We start from the raw sequence: 17,004 nt of genomic DNA on the forward strand, positions 1-17,004 counted from the left end.
TAAGTGGTTTGTATAATTTAATTACAATTTCTTTTAATATACCGTTGAAATATTTGTCATAAATTTCGTTTTTTTACAATATAACTTGTATATTTGGTTTTATCGTGTGCTATCCGTAATTGTATTGATGTTATTTTCAGCATTTTGTTCTTCATCGTATTGTTTTCATTTAATTTGGATATAACTAGACAGAGAAAGATTAAGTGCTGTTGGATTTGGTTTAGAGTCGAGTGTACGGTAGCAACACTAATCAACACGTACATTTAACAAATCTTTAGGAATTTCAATACATTATAATATAATAATTTATAAAATGGAAATGTAGCATTTAGTTTTGTTTGGTATTGTTGAATCTTTGCTTAATAGATTAGCCCCATTTAAAATATGCAACATAACAATTAACAATTTCATAATTCTTCTATATTATTCGTTATTTGTTTTGTGATCTCAAAAGCGTTTATTTCTGATAACCTTTGAACGTCACACTCAGTGATACTATTTTTATATATTATTGATATACATATATATATTAAATTGTGGTAACATATGAACATATGCACGTACAATATGATCGGTTTTAAATTATCCGATGAGGTTGTGGGCGATATACACAGAAATAAAGCTAGGAACTTAATCAGAGCTAAACTAGGGAATGTTGAAACATCATTGTATACTGGAGAGATGCGCACATATAATGTAAGAAGGTGAAATGAGATGGAACTGGTCACATGATCCCATTTACTCGTGGGCCTGAGACTCCTGCTGGACGAGCTTGAAGCGCCGGGGTGACTTGATGGATCCCTGGTGTCCGAATAGCGCCTTCAGCTGTCCATTGTGCGTAAGGACCTTGCGAATATAGCGCGACACGAGGATCTGCGGACGCTGTTTGGGTGAAAAATCATATGTTCAATTACATTCCATTGAGAGGGGGAGTTAGTCGGGATCACCCACCGCTTGCCACTCGTTCATGACCTCCTTGGGCGCGTTGACCTGATCCCCATTGAGGCGGTTCAGCAGGGCGACACACACCACCGCTGCCTTGATGCCGGCATGGTGGGTCAGGGCCGCAAAGATGGTGCTCTCCATCTCGATGTTGACCACGCCGTTCTCGCGCAGCTTCTCCAGATAGGCCATCTTCTCGTTCTCGCTGAAATCACAGAATGCGCCGTCCAAACGACCCTGGCCCTCGTAGAAATCGTTGGTGCACAGCGTCTTGCCAATAATGGTATCGTACGGATCATCGGGACTGGCCAGGGACTTTAGCTCACGGGCCAGCTTTTTGTCCAGCTTGGCAGGACGATGGATGGTCTTGCCGAGAATGGTCTGCAAATCAAGTGTTTAGGGTCATCTATCGCATTTGAGGTGATATTTCAGCCACGACTTACAAACTCATGGGAGTTCCTCAGCTGCCCATCGAGGGCATCTTCGGTGATGATGACGGTGCCGCCGTCGACGCCAATTCCTCCGCACGTTCCTATCCTGATGAAGACGGGATCCTTGCACTTGGCGTGGTACATCAGCTTGATCATCTCATGCATCAGGATGCTGACCGAGGGCGTACCCATGCCATGGCTGACGCACAGCACCGGTCCCACTTTGTACATGGAGTAGCGATACGAATAGGCGCTGATGTCCTGCAGCTGGGTGCCCGCTGGCAACTTGTAGCCAATCTCGTTCATTATGAAATGGGCAAAATTCTCCATGCGCTTTGGTGTGCCGCCCATGCAAACGAACTGAAAGTCAAAGACAGACACGGATTAATTGAGTGAGCTTTTAGAAGGGGAATAACCGGCATTGTGTTTCAGATTTGTAAATTACTAATACCGCTGGTATTGCAATCTATGACTATATAATTATTTATATAAAACATACCCTTAATTGTAAATCGCAAATCGAACCAGTACTAGATTAGCACATTGATATATTTATTAAGTTTATGAATCTGACTAAGCATATAATTAGCTTAATTGGCAACAGCTAATGAACTCGTTTCGCTTGTGCCCCACTTGATTTGATAACAATCAAGGTCTAGGTCTGGGTCTAGTCTTTAACCGCCTCAGACTATGAATAATTCAAGAGACCACTCACCTTAACGTCGCCAAACATCTCCTGCAGGTCGTGGCTCTCGCTGCCCAAGGCCAGGTGATAGAGGATATCCTGGTCCATGAGCTCAATGTTCGAGTTGCGCAATTTGACGGTTCCATCGGAGTACCTGCAATTAAAGCGAATGCAAAACGAATTAATGAGGATTAAATTCTATTCGCCGCCAGCGGGGGCCATAAATAAACGCCCACTTCAGGCCAAGAAATGAATGAGTTAATTACTTTCAGCTGTCAGAAGTAAATCACACTTAAAAATGCTCGTTTTCTGATAAAAGATAAGTTTATCTAAGTGTTTCCTAGAAAATCGGTGGCCGAACAAGCCCCCCAAAAGTGTAATCAGTTGGGATGGGCAGGAAGAAATTCGTCATCGCTGGAATAATTATTTATTTTTTAGGTAATGCTTAGCAAAAACACATTGTTATGAGCTAATTTTTATGAAATATACATTACTTATACACACAATTTTGTCACACAATCGTGAGTAAGCACTATTCGAGTATTTAATGGCCACAAAATGACAGATTCAAATTTCGTATTTCTAATCAATATTTGGATCAGAATTGATTCGTGTATTAGTGACTTTATTTATAGAGACCCCCCTTGCGATGTAGGGGGTCTAGAGAGCACCAATACCCAACCAATATCATTATCAAGTGCGTCAAACGGGGAGTCGGAAAAAAAACATGTTAGAAGTGTGAGCAAAACAAAAAGCAAAATGTCTATGACTCTAGCATAATCAAATGAAAACCCCGTGTAGTCTTGACCTTGATTGATAAGCGCGAAGTGAATATATTTCGTAAGCACTCCGGCAAACATCCGATTGAAGCATAAATTATGATTTGATGAGCTCGGAAATCGGATAGGATGAAAAGTGATCTTTGAAATGAATACAGGGTAATCGAGTAGGCGTCACACCCACCGGTCTGTGCAAATATTGTGCCAACTGGCCAAGCGTTCTGTTTTCCATTGGCGTTCTTTGCTCAGATGAAGAGCTGGTTTTGTGCCAACACAGCGATTTGACATCAGGCAAACTATAGACTGCATTGCAGATGGATTTTGATTTGCATTTGTTTTCATTTTTCAATAGAAAACGGCTGTTATTTGTTGCTAGCAAACAGAGAAATTTCCAGAGCAACTTTCTCGCGCCAAATGAAACAACCCCCGGCTGACTTAAGAAGCAGCTGCAGGACCAAAAACCGGTTTCAGCATCCTTACCGCGTTATCCTTTTCACGTACGCATCGTCCGTCTCGTCGTCCTGCAGCGAGGACCTGTGGGCGCAATCGTAGTGGGCCTTAAAGTCGTGCGTCTGATTATCGGTTATGGTGGGCGGCATGATGTCACCTCTCGAATGTCCTTTAACTCACAAACGAACTACCAACTACCAGACGAAGGAGCAGCCAGCGAGCCAAAACAAAACTAGTTACTCGTGTAGACACGTCAACGCTTCGAGCGAGACTGAAAAAATTTCTTGCGTTTCGCCGGCCTTTATATAGGCCGCTTCTGCTGAGCTGTGTAGATAAGACAATCTTCTCGGCGAATCGGAAGTTATGCTGCGCAATTTGATAGTGGAAATGAAAATATATTGCACACTGTATGGTCGTGTAATAGAAACCTCTATAGAATGGCATACATACATACATAGATACAGATTGTTATCAGTTCAGAGCGACTTATGCATCACTAATCAAGTGCAATTGGCCACGAGCCTTGAGGCGAAATTGCAGCCGAGCATAACGGATTTGCGTAATCCAATTATTGCAATTTCGCTGCTTTATTCGCTGTATGAACAGGGTGTTCGATCAGGTCCAATTAGCCGAATCATTAGTATAACATTTCAACTTTAAATTCATGCAAATTGGCTTGGAATTTTTGGTTTTGTATATTTTAAACGGGTTTTTGAGATACCTATTTCGCTACACATTCTTCAACTCTGATATTTGCAAATTAGATGCAAATAAGACCAATTCGGTTAATTTATTTTTAATGTTGCCCACAATTGGCAACTATTCGCATGAAACTAGGCACCCTGTGATCGTAACTCAAAGTAACTCTACAAAAAGAAATATTTCGCCATGGACAAGAATGTGAGCAGCGCAACTACCACTATTGTAGGCCCAGTCACCAGTGCGTCATCCGATGTCGGTGGCTTTAATTTCGAAGTCAGGCCATTAAATATACATAAACAGACGACAGCGAAAGACAAACGAAAGAGGAGCTCATTGCCCACACACAGTTACTCCTGCACTCACACTGGCAAGCAGAAAGCGAAACAATCAGCAAAGAAAAGAGGGAACTTAAACAAACAGAAAGAAAAATAAATAAAAACGGGTAAGGCTATAAGATAACTTGTACCTTTTACATACATTACAAAAACGATTTTTAAACTGTTGACATCTAAATTTATTTATATATTATATATGCATATATTATTATTATATATACGCATATATAGTACAACGTCTTGTGGTGCTACAATAGTGCAATATACCCGACAAACGCGCAAGTACCAGGTATTAAAAAAAAGAAAAGAGCAAAAGGCAAAAACAAAGCTCAGTCAAAAGCAGTCGAAAAGGGGGCTCGGCTATGTTGGCATAGCAATTCACAAGAGGGAAAGAGAACCAGACAGAGACAGGGAGGCAAGTAATAACAGAGACAGAGAGAGACAGCGCGATTGCAATAGAAAGAGAGGTTGGCTTCTATGTACGTGACGCGGCTCACAATTTGGTTTTTGAGGTCGCATTTTGGCGGTGAGCAGAGTGCGGCAGCGGTGGAATTCACTTAATGGCCATACTCGTAATTAACTTGGCCGATTCCCCGTAACTACCATTGATGGACTTTGCCAGCTGCAAAGCCAAATAAAAATCGTTGTTTATATAAGCCAAAACTATGCGAGACTTGCTGTGATATTCGTTTGAATGGGCAGTGAAATAAAGAAAACTCATTAACCAACACAAATCATGAAAAGTGGTTCAATAACGATATTCGAGTTTGTTTTCGTCATATCATCGCTAAAGTGCTTCTTGAGGTACCCTTTGTAATTTGAGATGAGTACGCAATCGTGGCCATTTCAAGTCGTTTCTTTGGGTCATTCCACTTGGTTGGTTACCATGGGTAAGCTTGACTGTCACTGGCAGCAACAAATGTCACTGCCATGGATCTAGTCTTTTCATTGTGAGCTCAAGCACTTGATCTATTTATGGGTAACCCAGTACGTCTTAGGATATGGCAAGCTAGAACAATTTCTGGATATTTTCACTATCCCAACTAACGTAAGAATCATAAATCCAGAATCGATTTTAATGTTTGGCAACTTCTTCGAAACGAGGAAAAGCTTTTTCCAGCTAAGAGAGAATAATGCATTAGTCACGTCACACGGCAAACCATTAATCAGAAAGCTTTAAATGGATATCCTTTAAGACTGTGAAAACCATTTCAACCATACCTTTCCTTCACTCTCCAACAAAAGGGGCGAAATGGAATTGCATTTACCCGGAAAAAGCTATTAGGCTGTTCTGCAGGTCTCCGATAAGAGGGCCACTGGAGGTGAAAGTCAGGCGGAAGGTCATCCCAAGTCCAACAATGAGACGAGAAATGCAAATGAAGCTGTGGACAATGCAGATAGCTTATGAAGAGGGATTACTCAGCACCCGAAAAGAAATGAGAAATCGGGCGAAGAAAGCAAAAGTCAGGGCCAGTTGAGTGGGCCAAGTCGTGTCGTCATCCCAAATTGCATTACTCACGCACCACTGGCCGCGAACCAAGGATCGCACCCACTCCTTTTTGGGTGTGGGCGTATTGGCAATATGGCCCCTCAACTGGCTGGCATATGCCATGGGCCCGCCCGAATCGATAATTGGCTCTTTATTGTTTTGCCGGCTTTGAACTTGCGACTACTGTGCGTATGAGCAATGCCAGAATGGAGCAACACCACCCACTCAGAGGTCCAAGGTCACTGAATGCCTGTAGAGATAATAGAACGCCCCGTTGGCTTGTTACCCATTTATATTCGCACTTTGCCAGCAGGGAATGTGCAAGATACTGTGTCTGATCTATCCTATTTATAGGTCTCAGTTGTGGCTGACATAATAATTCCGATAGCTGAATGAGAAAGTAATTAAAGGCAATTTGCGGGTAGTCCCTATTACGCGATTATGTCTAAACCAATTAATAACGATTTGTGTCATTGGGAAAAGGATGAATTACTAATTTATTAAGGAAGGCAAATCAGATTACAGATTAAACGCATTTATGGAAGTTAAATATTCCATTTATACGTTATTTTTATTCGTTTTTAGTCCAATCACAGTGACGTGAATTAAATTCTTATATATTAAATTTGGGAAATAATCTACATTATACTTTTAGGCGGAACCCTTTTTACTCATATGTAGATACTCTTGTAGATAGATTCTCATAGATTCTTGATATGTAACAATGATTTTCCTGTGGCAAGCTGTAAACAAATTGGCAATCCACCTTGCAGCAAATTGCTGTAACACCCGCATTACCAACTTTTCTAACTCCCAACGATTGTTGGCATATTGTTAGTCAGCTGAGAAGTTTAGTTGCAAAAGTTTTTATTTATAGCCCCAGCATTGTTGGTGCTCTTCCCCCCCAAAACTTGCAGGCGAGTAAAACAAAAACTTGGAATTAAGTCAGCCCAAGTTGGGGCCATGCTGTTAATTTCAGCCAGAAAGTTAGTTGCGTGGTGTGACGGTACTTGTACTTACTCGTCGAGCTCCTCCTCGGAAAGGGAGGCACTGTTTCCGGTGAGCAGCAGCGACATCTTGCGGTGGGAGCCTGCAAACAAAAAGCGAGGTGCGGTTAAGAGATTGAAACGTAAATGGAATTTTAATAGCGCGTAATTTCAATGTGAAAAGTGGCAGCATCTTTGGCAAAGGCCGTGCTAAGTCCATTTAAATGCGAGCCACATTCGGAGGCCTAAACAAGCTTTGCCGTAGGCTGCAAAAAGGGGCAATAGCAGGGGAAAAGGGACTACACAGAAAGAAATCTATTAAAATTCATTAAAAAAGTGTAATTAAAAATGAAAGCCACATTTAAATGTATACTAATTCAACAAATTGATTAAGTTAAGATGTATATTTTATTTTTATAGATAAACTGAGTCCTGTTTTGTGTGTGTACAGCGGAAAAGTTCAAATTGCGCACAAAGCATTTTGACAGCTTTTAATTAAAAAACGTCAGGGAAACGTCACGTGCCAACATAAATGCGAGGGTTCGTGTGTGCTGGAACTCGGGGGATTGTTTGGGGGAGTCCTCGGAGTCCTTGAAATGTTTGCAAACCCAACCGGACCGGCCAAATGTTTCATTCTGCGGGGGCTTATCCCCTGGCACTTTTCGCATTAGTTTGGCCCCAAGATGGGGCACGTTGAGCCAACATGAAATGCCTACGCCTAAAAGTTGCGCCATACTTTGCAGCGAAGTATCTTTCTGTGTTGGGTGTAGTTGTTGTTGTTCTTCGCTGGGCGAAAGTTCAAGGCCAGCCACAATTAGCTTGACCAGGCAGCCAGCCACTCAAAAGCGCCGAAGGGTAGGGCAAATGCGGAGTCCTCAATTTGTCCACTTTGTTTATACTTGTTTTCCAGCAGTGTTTACTCGGCTTCTGGCACTGCCTTGAATTTGAAATTTGGAGAAAGGAAAGCAAATGGAACTGTTGCATACTTTTCGGGACTCAAAGGCATAGGAGGGGATTATATTAAGAGATTTATTGAAAGCGTCTTGGAAAAACAATTATTGGCTGGATATTGCAAATGAATTTTCTGGAGCTTAGTAATTTTCGGGGGTGGAAGTTAAACGATTATGAACCTTGAAAGATATTAAAACCTAGGAAACAATAAGTTCAATTATGCCAAGTACTCTTAGTAGTAAATAATAATAGACTAATTGGATGTTAAAAGTATCTTTCTAAGCTAATTTAAAGTTTGCGTCTCCATATCATGAATCAACCCCTGCATTGACAACGAAGATAATCCATTTTAGTGTCTGCACAGCTTGTTGACCTATTAAAGTGGAAATAGCCTTGAAAGCGTTTGCTGAACCATTCTAATGAACAACAAGCCAATGAATGCAGATAGCCTGCTGATGCAGACAGAATAGGAGGTACATAATGAAAATAGGGGGTAGTAAAAGGAGAAGGGTTGATACAATTACTGTGTTCCCTATTCTCCCGAGAACTTTTTTCAATTATATCAAGAACCCTCGTTGGCTAGCAGATGTTTCGAAGACAGTGCAGCAATCGCATCAGCTGGCTTGTGTGTATCCTGCGACACAGGATAAGACCAAGAATCGAGCTATTGATTTTCTCCACAGACACCATTAACAGAGAAAGTTTCTCGTCTCACACACCGTACTTGGCATATTTATTGTTGCTGTCGTTTTTCCCGCTCCACTGACTTACGTAAAGAGTTCTAGGTGTTGTGTTGTTGCCTCTTGGCTGTAATTTGCCTGATATGCACCAAATAAAGAAAATCGCAGCACTATTATTATATCGCGTTGCCTTGTCACGATATTCTCGTTGGTATTTCGATTGCTGAATTGCTTTGTTTATCTGTAGGCACGTGAAGCAAACAGGAACGCTTTCTTCCTCTTCTACACACTCTCTTTTCCGATACTAAATCGCAATGGCAAAACGGACAGAAGAGCGACGAACAGAGCTGCGCGAGGTTTGGAAACCAACTGACTGAAGGGGAGTCCCACACAGCGAAATGGCTCGACTTTACTCGGCCCAAAAATCGCTCACTCTCTCGCTTTTCACTCGACGCTCTGAAGGAGGAAGCGGCGAATTGCAGACTCACTCGGATTTGAACTCGACCATGTTTTGCCAGTGTCCAGGGGTTATTTAATTAAACGGCCCCACAGCTAAGCAAGCAAGGCCAATATAAACTGTTTACAATTTCTTGGAAAACTCACTCGAACGAATAGATGGGAGGGTGTATTTGGGCGGGGTAATGGTTTTCGGTGCAACAGCTGCTGCGCAGACCATTTTACACGCGCTGCCCCTTCGTCTCCTAATTACTTGGCTTACAGGACATGAGCTGACCAGTAAAGCTGAATTAAATTATTTTTTAATGTGAACTTAAGAACCTTAAAGGTGTTGAAAACTGAGGAACTCTCCACTTGTCGTATACGCAACCTGAGTGATGTGGGGGTGGACGTTGCGCATACGCCATGTGCGCCACATCATAACTGCCATGTTAGGCAAACACACCACACACACCAAGTCGGTATTTGTTTATTCATTTTATTCCATTTTATGGGGGTCGTAAAGCGTTTCCCATTCGAGCGGATTGAGGAATTTATTGAGCAGAAATGTAAAGGATTTTCTTAATGGAAATGCTGCTGAATACATTAGAATGATTTTCCCGAGTTGAAGGGTGCATAAATTCATTTAGATGTGTCAAAATAAACATGGTAATGTTTTTCAAATCAATATAAAATATTGTGCATACTTTTCTTTTTAGCCGAAACAATTAGATGCTTATTTTTCACATTCCCAAGGGTTAATGTTTTATGGGTGTTTACTAGAAAAACTTTTTGTTTAGATTTTCAGAAGCAATATCTTTTCAATGCCAAGGAATGTATGAGTCCAATTGGATGAAAATACTGTAAACAAGCCAATGAATTCTGTAAATTTTCCCTTCAGATGAGATCACATCAGTCCGGTGGTTTTAATTAAATGTAATCAATAGGCGGCTTGACTTTAACTTGACATTGACATTCAAATAAATTTCGCCTGTTCTCTATCGCATACAGTCCTATGTATATACCACACATTCGTGCCCCAAAACATCGCCATGGTTGACTGCGGCTCAGACGGAGATAATAAGTCCAACATGACACGACACCGACATGGGCAGTAAATTCGAATTACGAGCTACGGTGGGCGGAATGGACCCACCTCCAGCGAAGAAGAGGAAGAGCGATTGGTGCCAGTAAAACGGTGACTAAACGGTTCGCCTTCATGGATTTTCGACAATCGAGCGACGGCTCCGCTTCGAAGGAGCTAAAAAACGTTCATCTATTCAAGTGACAAGAAAGAAATCTTAATAGACATGCCCTGAAATTTCCATTCCACTGCATAATAATAATCATCAGTATTTTATGCCGTGAATCACATCGTTTTATATCTCATGGGGCACGCAATTGACAAGACATCGCTCATACGCAACGTTGGCTCAACAGTTGAGAACCCGGCATATGGTGGATTTAGGGATAAGGACCCAGCCCAGCCATTAGGAATTTTAATATCTGGCGCGTGTCAAGCACTACGAATATAAAAGGGTCAATCACATTTAGCTTAGGCAAAGGGATGTTTGGAAAACTAAAGTTTTCAAGCTGGTATGTCATATTGAAACCACATGTAAATGTTCATTTTGAGCGACATTTGTAGGACATCAAGGTATGCAATCGAATATATTATTTAAAATTTCAGCTTATTGGGCACACAAGCAGAGAAATGTACTATATTTTCATTTGTTGAATCGATATTTTTATTTTTAGTGTGCATTGCTTCTTATTCACTGGGTCCCTGCAGGATATTTCTCTCAAGAGCCTCCCACACAGACGTTCATTTCGTTGATCTGTTTGACAAATAAATACTGATGTTTCCCCACCTCGTTGACACGACACTTTGGATGAATTTTCCATTTCCATTTCACTTTGCAGGCAGGAAAATGTGACGAAGTCGCATCTGTTGTTGACCATTTCCGCAGCGAGTGTCAACAAAGCCTACCAAGAAATGAGACAAGCGTGTTTTTGGGGCGAGGAACTTGCGGCTGGGGCGAACCCGGCATACAGGATACCACCACGCCCACATTCCAACACGCAAAAGCGGAAACGCCGCCCCTGGATTTCCGCCCCCTGGACTGAGTGCTCGTTACGTAAGCGCACAGCTCTCTCTTCTCTTCTCATTGAGAGAAACAAATTTTCTGCATCGCAGTGCGTTGAACTTGGCCCAATTCAACGCAGCTTTGAGTGAGATTCTTCCCTGGCCATTTTCTCGTTGAGTGTGTGGGCCACCTTGCTCATTGGGCTCACCCCTCACTCCTGCCCAGAGAGGCGACAAACTAAGCGCTAGCGTTAATCTCCTCCAGCGCTTATGATGATTATGGCGTTCGGGCACGATTTGTGCTGTGGGTACAAATCGCTAGAAGCAGCTACAAAACATTTTGTAATATCAAATGGTTAAAAATTAAAATATTTTATAAACAAGAAACTTGACAAAATCAAAAACACAATTTACATAATATACAACATTTTATTGCTGCATGGGATATTTGTTAGTTTACATTCATTCAACAAAACATTGCATAAAAGTAGTAAATAAATCAAATTCAAAATTAATAGACAAATTAAGTTCAGCATAGGAACGAGTACGCCATATTAAATGGAAAACACCATCATACAAATTCCTATGCTTCCTCAACCTGAACAGCCCTCATCCATTCCGCCACCTTTTGTGGCAAGTAAGGATGCCTGTGGTAAGCCGAGACCCTTCGCTAATGATATCCCAACCGCGAATTCCCAAGTGGGAGTGTCGCTCATTAATTTGGTTTGGGGAAAGGCGGGAAATGAAACTCAAGACTCGCTTTCGTTTTGCTTATGTTGTTTTAAAGATCATATTTACTTCAATCACAGCACAGAATACAGAGAATATTATCTAATGGTTTACTTGTCGCTCGAAAGGAAACTGGAAAGGAAACTATTTTCATGTGAGTGTGAAGTGTGCGTAGAGGAGTAGCGTGTTGGGTGTGATGTGTTTCAATCTGTTTTTGACGGCTGGTGGCGCTTGGCGAGGGCAAAAGTCGAGAAGGATAAGCTGCAGAGAAAGTCGAGCTAGTGCGGAAAAGAAGTGAAAAATTCGAAGAAGCAGTTTTCTTATGTGTAGGGTTTTATCCATAAAGACTTGTATAATTGTTGACATGTATGTATAGAGGATTACTCTTTTTTTGTTATTTTGTGGGCATTTTTTCTCGCTAGTTTAAAGTTTAACACACAGCTAACATTTAGAGTATTGTTTATACGCCTTGAGGGCAATAATGCAATTACGTTTGTATATAGGTTGATGTATACTTATTACGTTGCTAGTTACAATTGTTGACTGGTTGTTAGTTCTACAGTAAGATCAGGTTGTTGAAATGTTTGTCTCGTAGTGGTACAGTAGTTTTGAGTGGAGGTCGAGTCACGTCGAGTCGTTCATGATTGTTGCGAGTTGCAAAGAAAGGCATTAAGAGCTAACTAAGGACTTTTAAACGGTTAAACTTAGATTACATTATTACATCTAAACATAATCTCAATGGAGGTTTTGTAATTAAATAACATTGTGCATTTATAGCATGTAGAATGGTAAAATAAAATTATCCTTAATAGCAGCAGCGTTGAGCACATGTATAACTCCTCCACCATCTCCTTCTCCTTCTATTAAGAGTAATCTTTTGTTCCAGTTTGGATTCGATTCTGGTTAGGAAACGCGATTGTAAGAATTAAAATTCAGCCTTCGTCCCTTTGACTAAAATGTTTCACTTCCTTGTTGTATTTTCAGCCTGTTCAATATAAATAATCGTGCGGAAAGACGGCGCGTGCGGGCAGATAGCAAGGATCATGTTGGTTGCGGTAGCGACGCGCCAGGAAAACAGCCAGGACCTGTGGAAGGAAGATCAATTAAACAGTGTTCAGCAGATATTATAGAATTTAAAAGAAAAACTAAAGCCAGCATATAAACAATTCTCACCCTTGGTCTCTAGTTGGTTTTTTGCTTAGTCAAAGAGTAGGCAGTCAGGTGTTAGTACAATTTTTTTTCGAAAGTGTTAAAGAAAGTGTGTTGAGAGTAAAGGGAAATATGTTTCTTAACTGATTGCTTGCTTTTTGGGTTAAACGCTTTGCTCTCTCCTTCTATATATATCTCTCTATAATATGTATATATGTCTAAAGTTGTATATCAATTACGAACTAACACATTACGTACATAGTTCTGCGGCAATGTGATTTAATATATATGTATGTATATATGTATATGTAGATGGTATAAATATAAAGGATGCTTGTATATGTATGGTATGTCGGCCCCAAGGGCCATGAAATCTTTCATCGCAACATTAAACATTTAGCAGAGACAGAGCAGATATACATGCACTAAAGAATTTTCGAATGTTTCTGTATCTGGAAAATGTTTATCTCTCTCTCGACTAGCTTCTAATTTAGAGAAAAGCGCTGGGCAAGCCCCGCGGATCCTTTTGATTGCGATAGCGAACTGTTAGCCAGACGCCGACGAACTAATTGCAGCATGTAGGGATTGATTTGATAGGAAATTTGATTACTTAAATCAGATATGCGTTTATTTGCGCATTACCTCAGTGAAGCTGAAGAAGATGCCCAGACCGCCGCACAACTTGAAGGCATAGTCGATCTTGTCCTCCAGTAGGGGTCCACATGGTTCGCAACGGCAGTCCGGCTCGGACGAGTGGGCACAGCACTGTTGATTGATCAGCTCGCACGAGGGCTCATTGGACGGGGGAACCACGGAAGTTGTGCTCGGTGCGGTGGCATTGAATCCGCAGCATTTCAGACTATCCTGCACTTGTTTGCGCAAATCCGTGGGCACCGTCATCCATCCTTGCTCGGCGAACTGCTGCTGCTGTTCGGAGTTGACGGCCAAGCAGGAACTGGCGATGGAGAACTGGATCAGGAACAGCATGAACAGAATGATCATGTACTGAAGCCGCGGAGAGTCTAAAGGTTAAGGCTAAACCGGGCAGTGCTTCTACAAAATATAACATTTGCTTTCCCATATTTCCACTGGGGGTCACGTTGTGATACCCTCCAGCTGACGTCATGGAAGCACAAAAAGCGAGGCGGCAGCTACAGCCACTGAGGCCCACTCATAATTTCAGTCATTACGGGCCCGCTTTCACTGCGGAAGTGGGTACTTGTCTAAGTACGCTAATTGTTCCACATGCCACGACCTTCGTGGTGGGCCGCAATAGCGGTCAGAACAATAGCAGCGCTAGGATATGAAAAAGGTCCTGCAATGAAGCTACCAACTATTTAGTGTTTTAAGCTTTAAAGAAATGATTGCAAGCAGTATCTTAGTTAGATCTCTGATTTTAACCTATTTGATGGTGATTGATGCTTTAGATCACTGCTTTCATATGCTTCATATTTTGAACGATTAACTATCATTTAAAGACCCTATTGATAATTTAATGCTATATTCTTGCGCTGCTATTTCATTGACCACGACTGTAGCTGCCTGCTATGTACATATGCATATACATATTGTAAATTGATAGGCTTTGAGGAAAAAGGATACGAAGAAGAGCATCACTTGGTGGTGCTTGACGGCTCCGGCGAGTCCCAGCATGGATATGCATATGAGGATGACACCGCAGGCCAGGATCCCGCCCACAATCGGCAGGTTGGTCACTATGGAGGCGGCACGCGCGTACACGCCCACTCCAATCAGCAGGAATCCAATCATCTGGGGGTCGCTCGCACACACACACACACAGGCAAAGCAAAAAAAAGGAAGAAAGAAAGGAGGCAAATGAAAAAGGACTCAAGGATTCTCGTCTTGAGGGCAGCAACAACAATTGGCGGAAAGGTATGTATACGCACACACACACGTGCAGATTGCACCTGGCACCGCAAAGGAAAATCAATACATATTTATGTACCGAAATGATACAAAATCAAATTATTCATTTTCCAATGTGGTTCTTGTTGTTGCTGCTGTTGCCGTTTATTCATTGTTACTCTTCCGTGTTTGTTGTTCCTGCTCTTGCCTTTGCACAACTGTTGTTGTTTTTCCTTTCATGTTGTTTGTGTTTGCGCTTACCACATACAAAATGTTGAGCGCAATTAGCGCGTTTTTCGAGCAGGTGAAACCGCCGCACATGATTTATGATTGTTTATTATTACTGGATTCTAAAGAAACTGCTTAAAAACGAATTTAGCTAATTGAATTTATTCCGTCTACAGAAGTTTTCACTTTCAATATAGATATCGATTTCGATATCGATAAGTTGTCCAGTAACTGAGTCGATTGATTTATTTCAGTGTTATCGGAATATTTGAAATCGCATTATGACTTTAAAGTATGCTCAAAAGACACAAAAACTAAATAATTCGTTACCAAATTAAATTTATTTTCTTAAAATTACGTTCTAAAACAAAATAATTGTTTTACACAAACATCAGTAGTAACGCGCATATGAGTCTTATCGATAAGATTTTTTTTTGACTCTGTGCTAAGGCGGTTTTTTCAAAAAGTTGTGCCCACATTTAAATCGCTGTGTTTTTAAATACTTTTTAATCTTGAAAGGTCATGCAAACCACATTATTTTAGAGAAAACCTTAATGTCAAATCACTTTGAATGAGAATCAGCAGGCTTCCAATAGCTGACGAGAATACCTTATTGACCAGCGAGGTATTCAGTTCCAGGAGGCCCAATGGCATAAGCTTGTAGTTGATGGTGACGACCTGCAGCCAGAAAGCATTCACCACTTGCTTGAAACGGGCATCGGCGTGCTGCAGATCGAATCGCTGCAATAGTTCTCCAGTTCTCCTGGTCTGCAAATAGTCGTTATAAGTATTTCAAAACTTTAATCATATGACAATCACCTCCACGAGGGTTTGGTTACTTATCCGAGCCACCATGACGAGTTCCAGGAAGGGAACAGCCAGAAATACGACCAGAACAATGGCCAGAAAGAGATCGAAAGGCTCCTCGTTGATGTAGTGATCCGCAATGGCCAGATACTGATTGTAGCATCCCATGGTGATACCGAGAAGGTTCATTAGCATCGATAGCACCATGGACCAGTCCGTGAACCGAAGGTAATTCTTTGAGCGGCTGGCAGTGAAGCCATATTTCCTAGCCAACTCATCCAGAAGATCGGCTAACTCGCAGAAGCGACGCATCCGGTAGTAGGGCTTATGGAGATTCATCTGGACAGGTGACTGCAGCATATTGGCCTCCTTGACAATGCCGTGCAGCTTACGATTCACCGCGGCAAATATCAAATTTGCAAGTACCAGGCCGCCGAAGAAGCAATTATTTATCTGATTGGAAACAATCAGTGGCAACATGGTCTTCGTGGTCGTTACACTCGTCCATTGACTTTCCGAAATGGAGCGTCTATGATATAGAATCAGCGTTATATAGGTGATAAGGGGACAGAACACGATCTTGAGCAAGCCATATATAAATGCCCGCCACACAATCATCGCCGAAATGTCCAGTGAATCGAGGACCTTGAAAAGAGGCACACTATTCTGAAACCGAATTATTTGCAGTGTTTTTTCCCATTGGGTCACATAGTTGAATAGGCAAACGCAGACGTTCATATAACAATATATTCCAATTGTATCGCGAAGATTGATCTGACCAGTGGAAATTTCATTATAAATATTCCAGATGTAAAACAGCGCAAAGAACGTGGCCACAAATAAGCTATAGATAGTGAGCCCTTTGGAAAACACAAACTTCTTGCGCCTGAAGGAAAAGCGGCCGAGATAAACGCCGTAAAGTATGTTAAGGAAAACGGTCGCGTAAAGACAAATCGTGACCAGTTGGGTATGGAGTTTTCCTCGCCGGAAACGAACGGGAAGGCTTCGCTGCCAGATGGAGCGGAGTCGACGTGTCTGCCTTCGCAGGAATCGCATTGTACTGAGGATGAATTGGGGATGAACTCAAGCTAGTCACTTTGGCCAAATGGCTACTTAATTACCAAGCTTCTTATCTGCGATTAAATAATATATTGGTTCAACGAATCACAGAAGTATTATGTGTGAAACACAGACATGCCAGTTAAGTGAGCCTCACATAAAAATTATATTGTTTGATATTTGATATTTTTAAAGCGTGAGATTTTAATATTGAA

General features: G+C 41.5%; 3 protein-coding genes across 9 annotated transcripts; all 3 read right to left on the minus strand.

Annotated features, from left to right (window-relative positions):
* Positions 1 to 5: 5 nt before the first annotated feature.
* Positions 6 to 8,805, minus strand: CG6330 (uncharacterized protein). Of its 2 annotated transcripts, NM_143258.3 has the most exons (6): positions 8,522 to 8,805; positions 6,834 to 6,903; positions 2,089 to 2,212; positions 1,386 to 1,733; positions 952 to 1,323; positions 6 to 882 (listed from the first exon to the last, which is right to left on the minus strand). In NM_143258.3, the coding sequence occupies exons 2-6, from the start codon at positions 6,887 to 6,889 to the stop codon at positions 739 to 741; spliced, it is 1,044 nt and encodes a 347-aa protein (NP_651515.1). In that variant the 5' UTR covers positions 6,890 to 6,903; positions 8,522 to 8,805; the 3' UTR covers positions 6 to 738. The 2 variants fall into 2 exon arrangements, with proteins under 2 accessions (NP_651515.1, NP_733175.1); NM_170296.3 differs by lacking the exons at positions 6,834 to 6,903; positions 8,522 to 8,805 and adding an exon at positions 3,318 to 3,568 and having other exon boundaries at positions 437 to 882.
* A 2,572-nt stretch (positions 8,806 to 11,377) lies between these two features.
* Tsp97E (Tetraspanin 97E) lies at positions 11,378 to 15,131 on the minus strand. 5 transcript variants are annotated; one of them, NM_170297.3, is made up of 5 exons: positions 14,957 to 15,131; positions 14,432 to 14,599; positions 13,472 to 13,834; positions 12,854 to 13,394; positions 11,378 to 12,765 (listed from the first exon to the last, which is right to left on the minus strand). In NM_170297.3, the coding sequence occupies exons 1-4, from the start codon at positions 15,014 to 15,016 to the stop codon at positions 13,320 to 13,322; spliced, it is 666 nt and encodes a 221-aa protein (NP_733176.2). In that variant the 5' UTR covers positions 15,017 to 15,131; the 3' UTR covers positions 11,378 to 12,765; positions 12,854 to 13,319. The 5 variants fall into 5 exon arrangements, with proteins under 5 accessions (NP_733176.2, NP_001287550.1, NP_001138115.2 ...); NM_001144643.3 differs by having other exon boundaries at positions 11,715 to 12,765; NM_001300621.1 differs by lacking the exon at positions 12,854 to 13,394.
* A 306-nt stretch (positions 15,132 to 15,437) lies between these two features.
* Gr97a (Gustatory receptor 97a) lies at positions 15,438 to 16,799 on the minus strand. 2 transcript variants are annotated; one of them, NM_176570.2, is made up of 2 exons: positions 15,749 to 16,799; positions 15,438 to 15,691 (listed from the first exon to the last, which is right to left on the minus strand). In NM_176570.2, the coding sequence occupies exons 1-2, from the start codon at positions 16,784 to 16,786 to the stop codon at positions 15,458 to 15,460; spliced, it is 1,272 nt and encodes a 423-aa protein (NP_788747.1). In that variant the 5' UTR covers positions 16,787 to 16,799; the 3' UTR covers positions 15,438 to 15,457. The 2 variants fall into 2 exon arrangements, with proteins under 2 accessions (NP_788747.1, NP_001287551.1); NM_001300622.1 differs by having other exon boundaries at positions 15,743 to 16,799.
* Positions 16,800 to 17,004: the final 205 nt, after the last annotated feature.

The sequence above is a fragment of the Drosophila melanogaster genome, chromosome 3R, assembly GCF_000001215.4.
Source record: "Drosophila melanogaster chromosome 3R".
NCBI lineage: Eukaryota > Metazoa > Arthropoda > Insecta > Diptera > Drosophilidae > Drosophila > Drosophila melanogaster.

What these genes read in the sequence shown, in the direction of transcription:
- Tsp97E (NM_001300621.1), bottom strand. Translation starts at nt 15,016, where the DNA reads ATGTGCGGCGGTTTCACCTGCTCGAAAAACGCGCTAATTGCGCTCAAC. An exon ending in CGCTCAACATTTTGTATGTG is followed by an intron (nt 14,600 to 14,956) that starts GTAAGCGCAAAC and finishes AGCGACCCCCAG; the next exon opens with ATGATTGGATTCCTGCTGAT. An exon ending in TCTTCTTCAGCTTCACTGAG is followed by an intron (nt 12,766 to 13,471) that starts GTAATGCGCAAA and finishes TTCCTTCCACAG; the next exon opens with GTCCTGGCTGTTTTCCTGGC.
- Gr97a (NM_001300622.1), bottom strand. Translation starts at nt 16,786, where the DNA reads ATGCGATTCCTGCGAAGGCAGACACGTCGACTCCGCTCCATCTGGCAG. An exon ending in GTAACCAAACCCTCGTGGAG is followed by an intron (nt 15,692 to 15,742) that starts GTGATTGTCATA and finishes GACTATTTGCAG; the next exon opens with ACCAGGAGAACTGGAGAACT.
- CG6330 (NM_170296.3), bottom strand. Translation starts at nt 3,436, where the DNA reads ATGCCGCCCACCATAACCGATAATCAGACGCACGACTTTAAGGCCCAC. An exon ending in TACGTGAAAAGGATAACGCG is followed by an intron (nt 2,213 to 3,317) that starts GTAAGGATGCTG and finishes CTTTAATTGCAG; the next exon opens with GTACTCCGATGGAACCGTCA. An exon ending in TGAGGAACTCCCATGAGTTT is followed by an intron (nt 1,324 to 1,385) that starts GTAAGTCGTGGC and finishes CTTGATTTGCAG; the next exon opens with ACCATTCTCGGCAAGACCAT.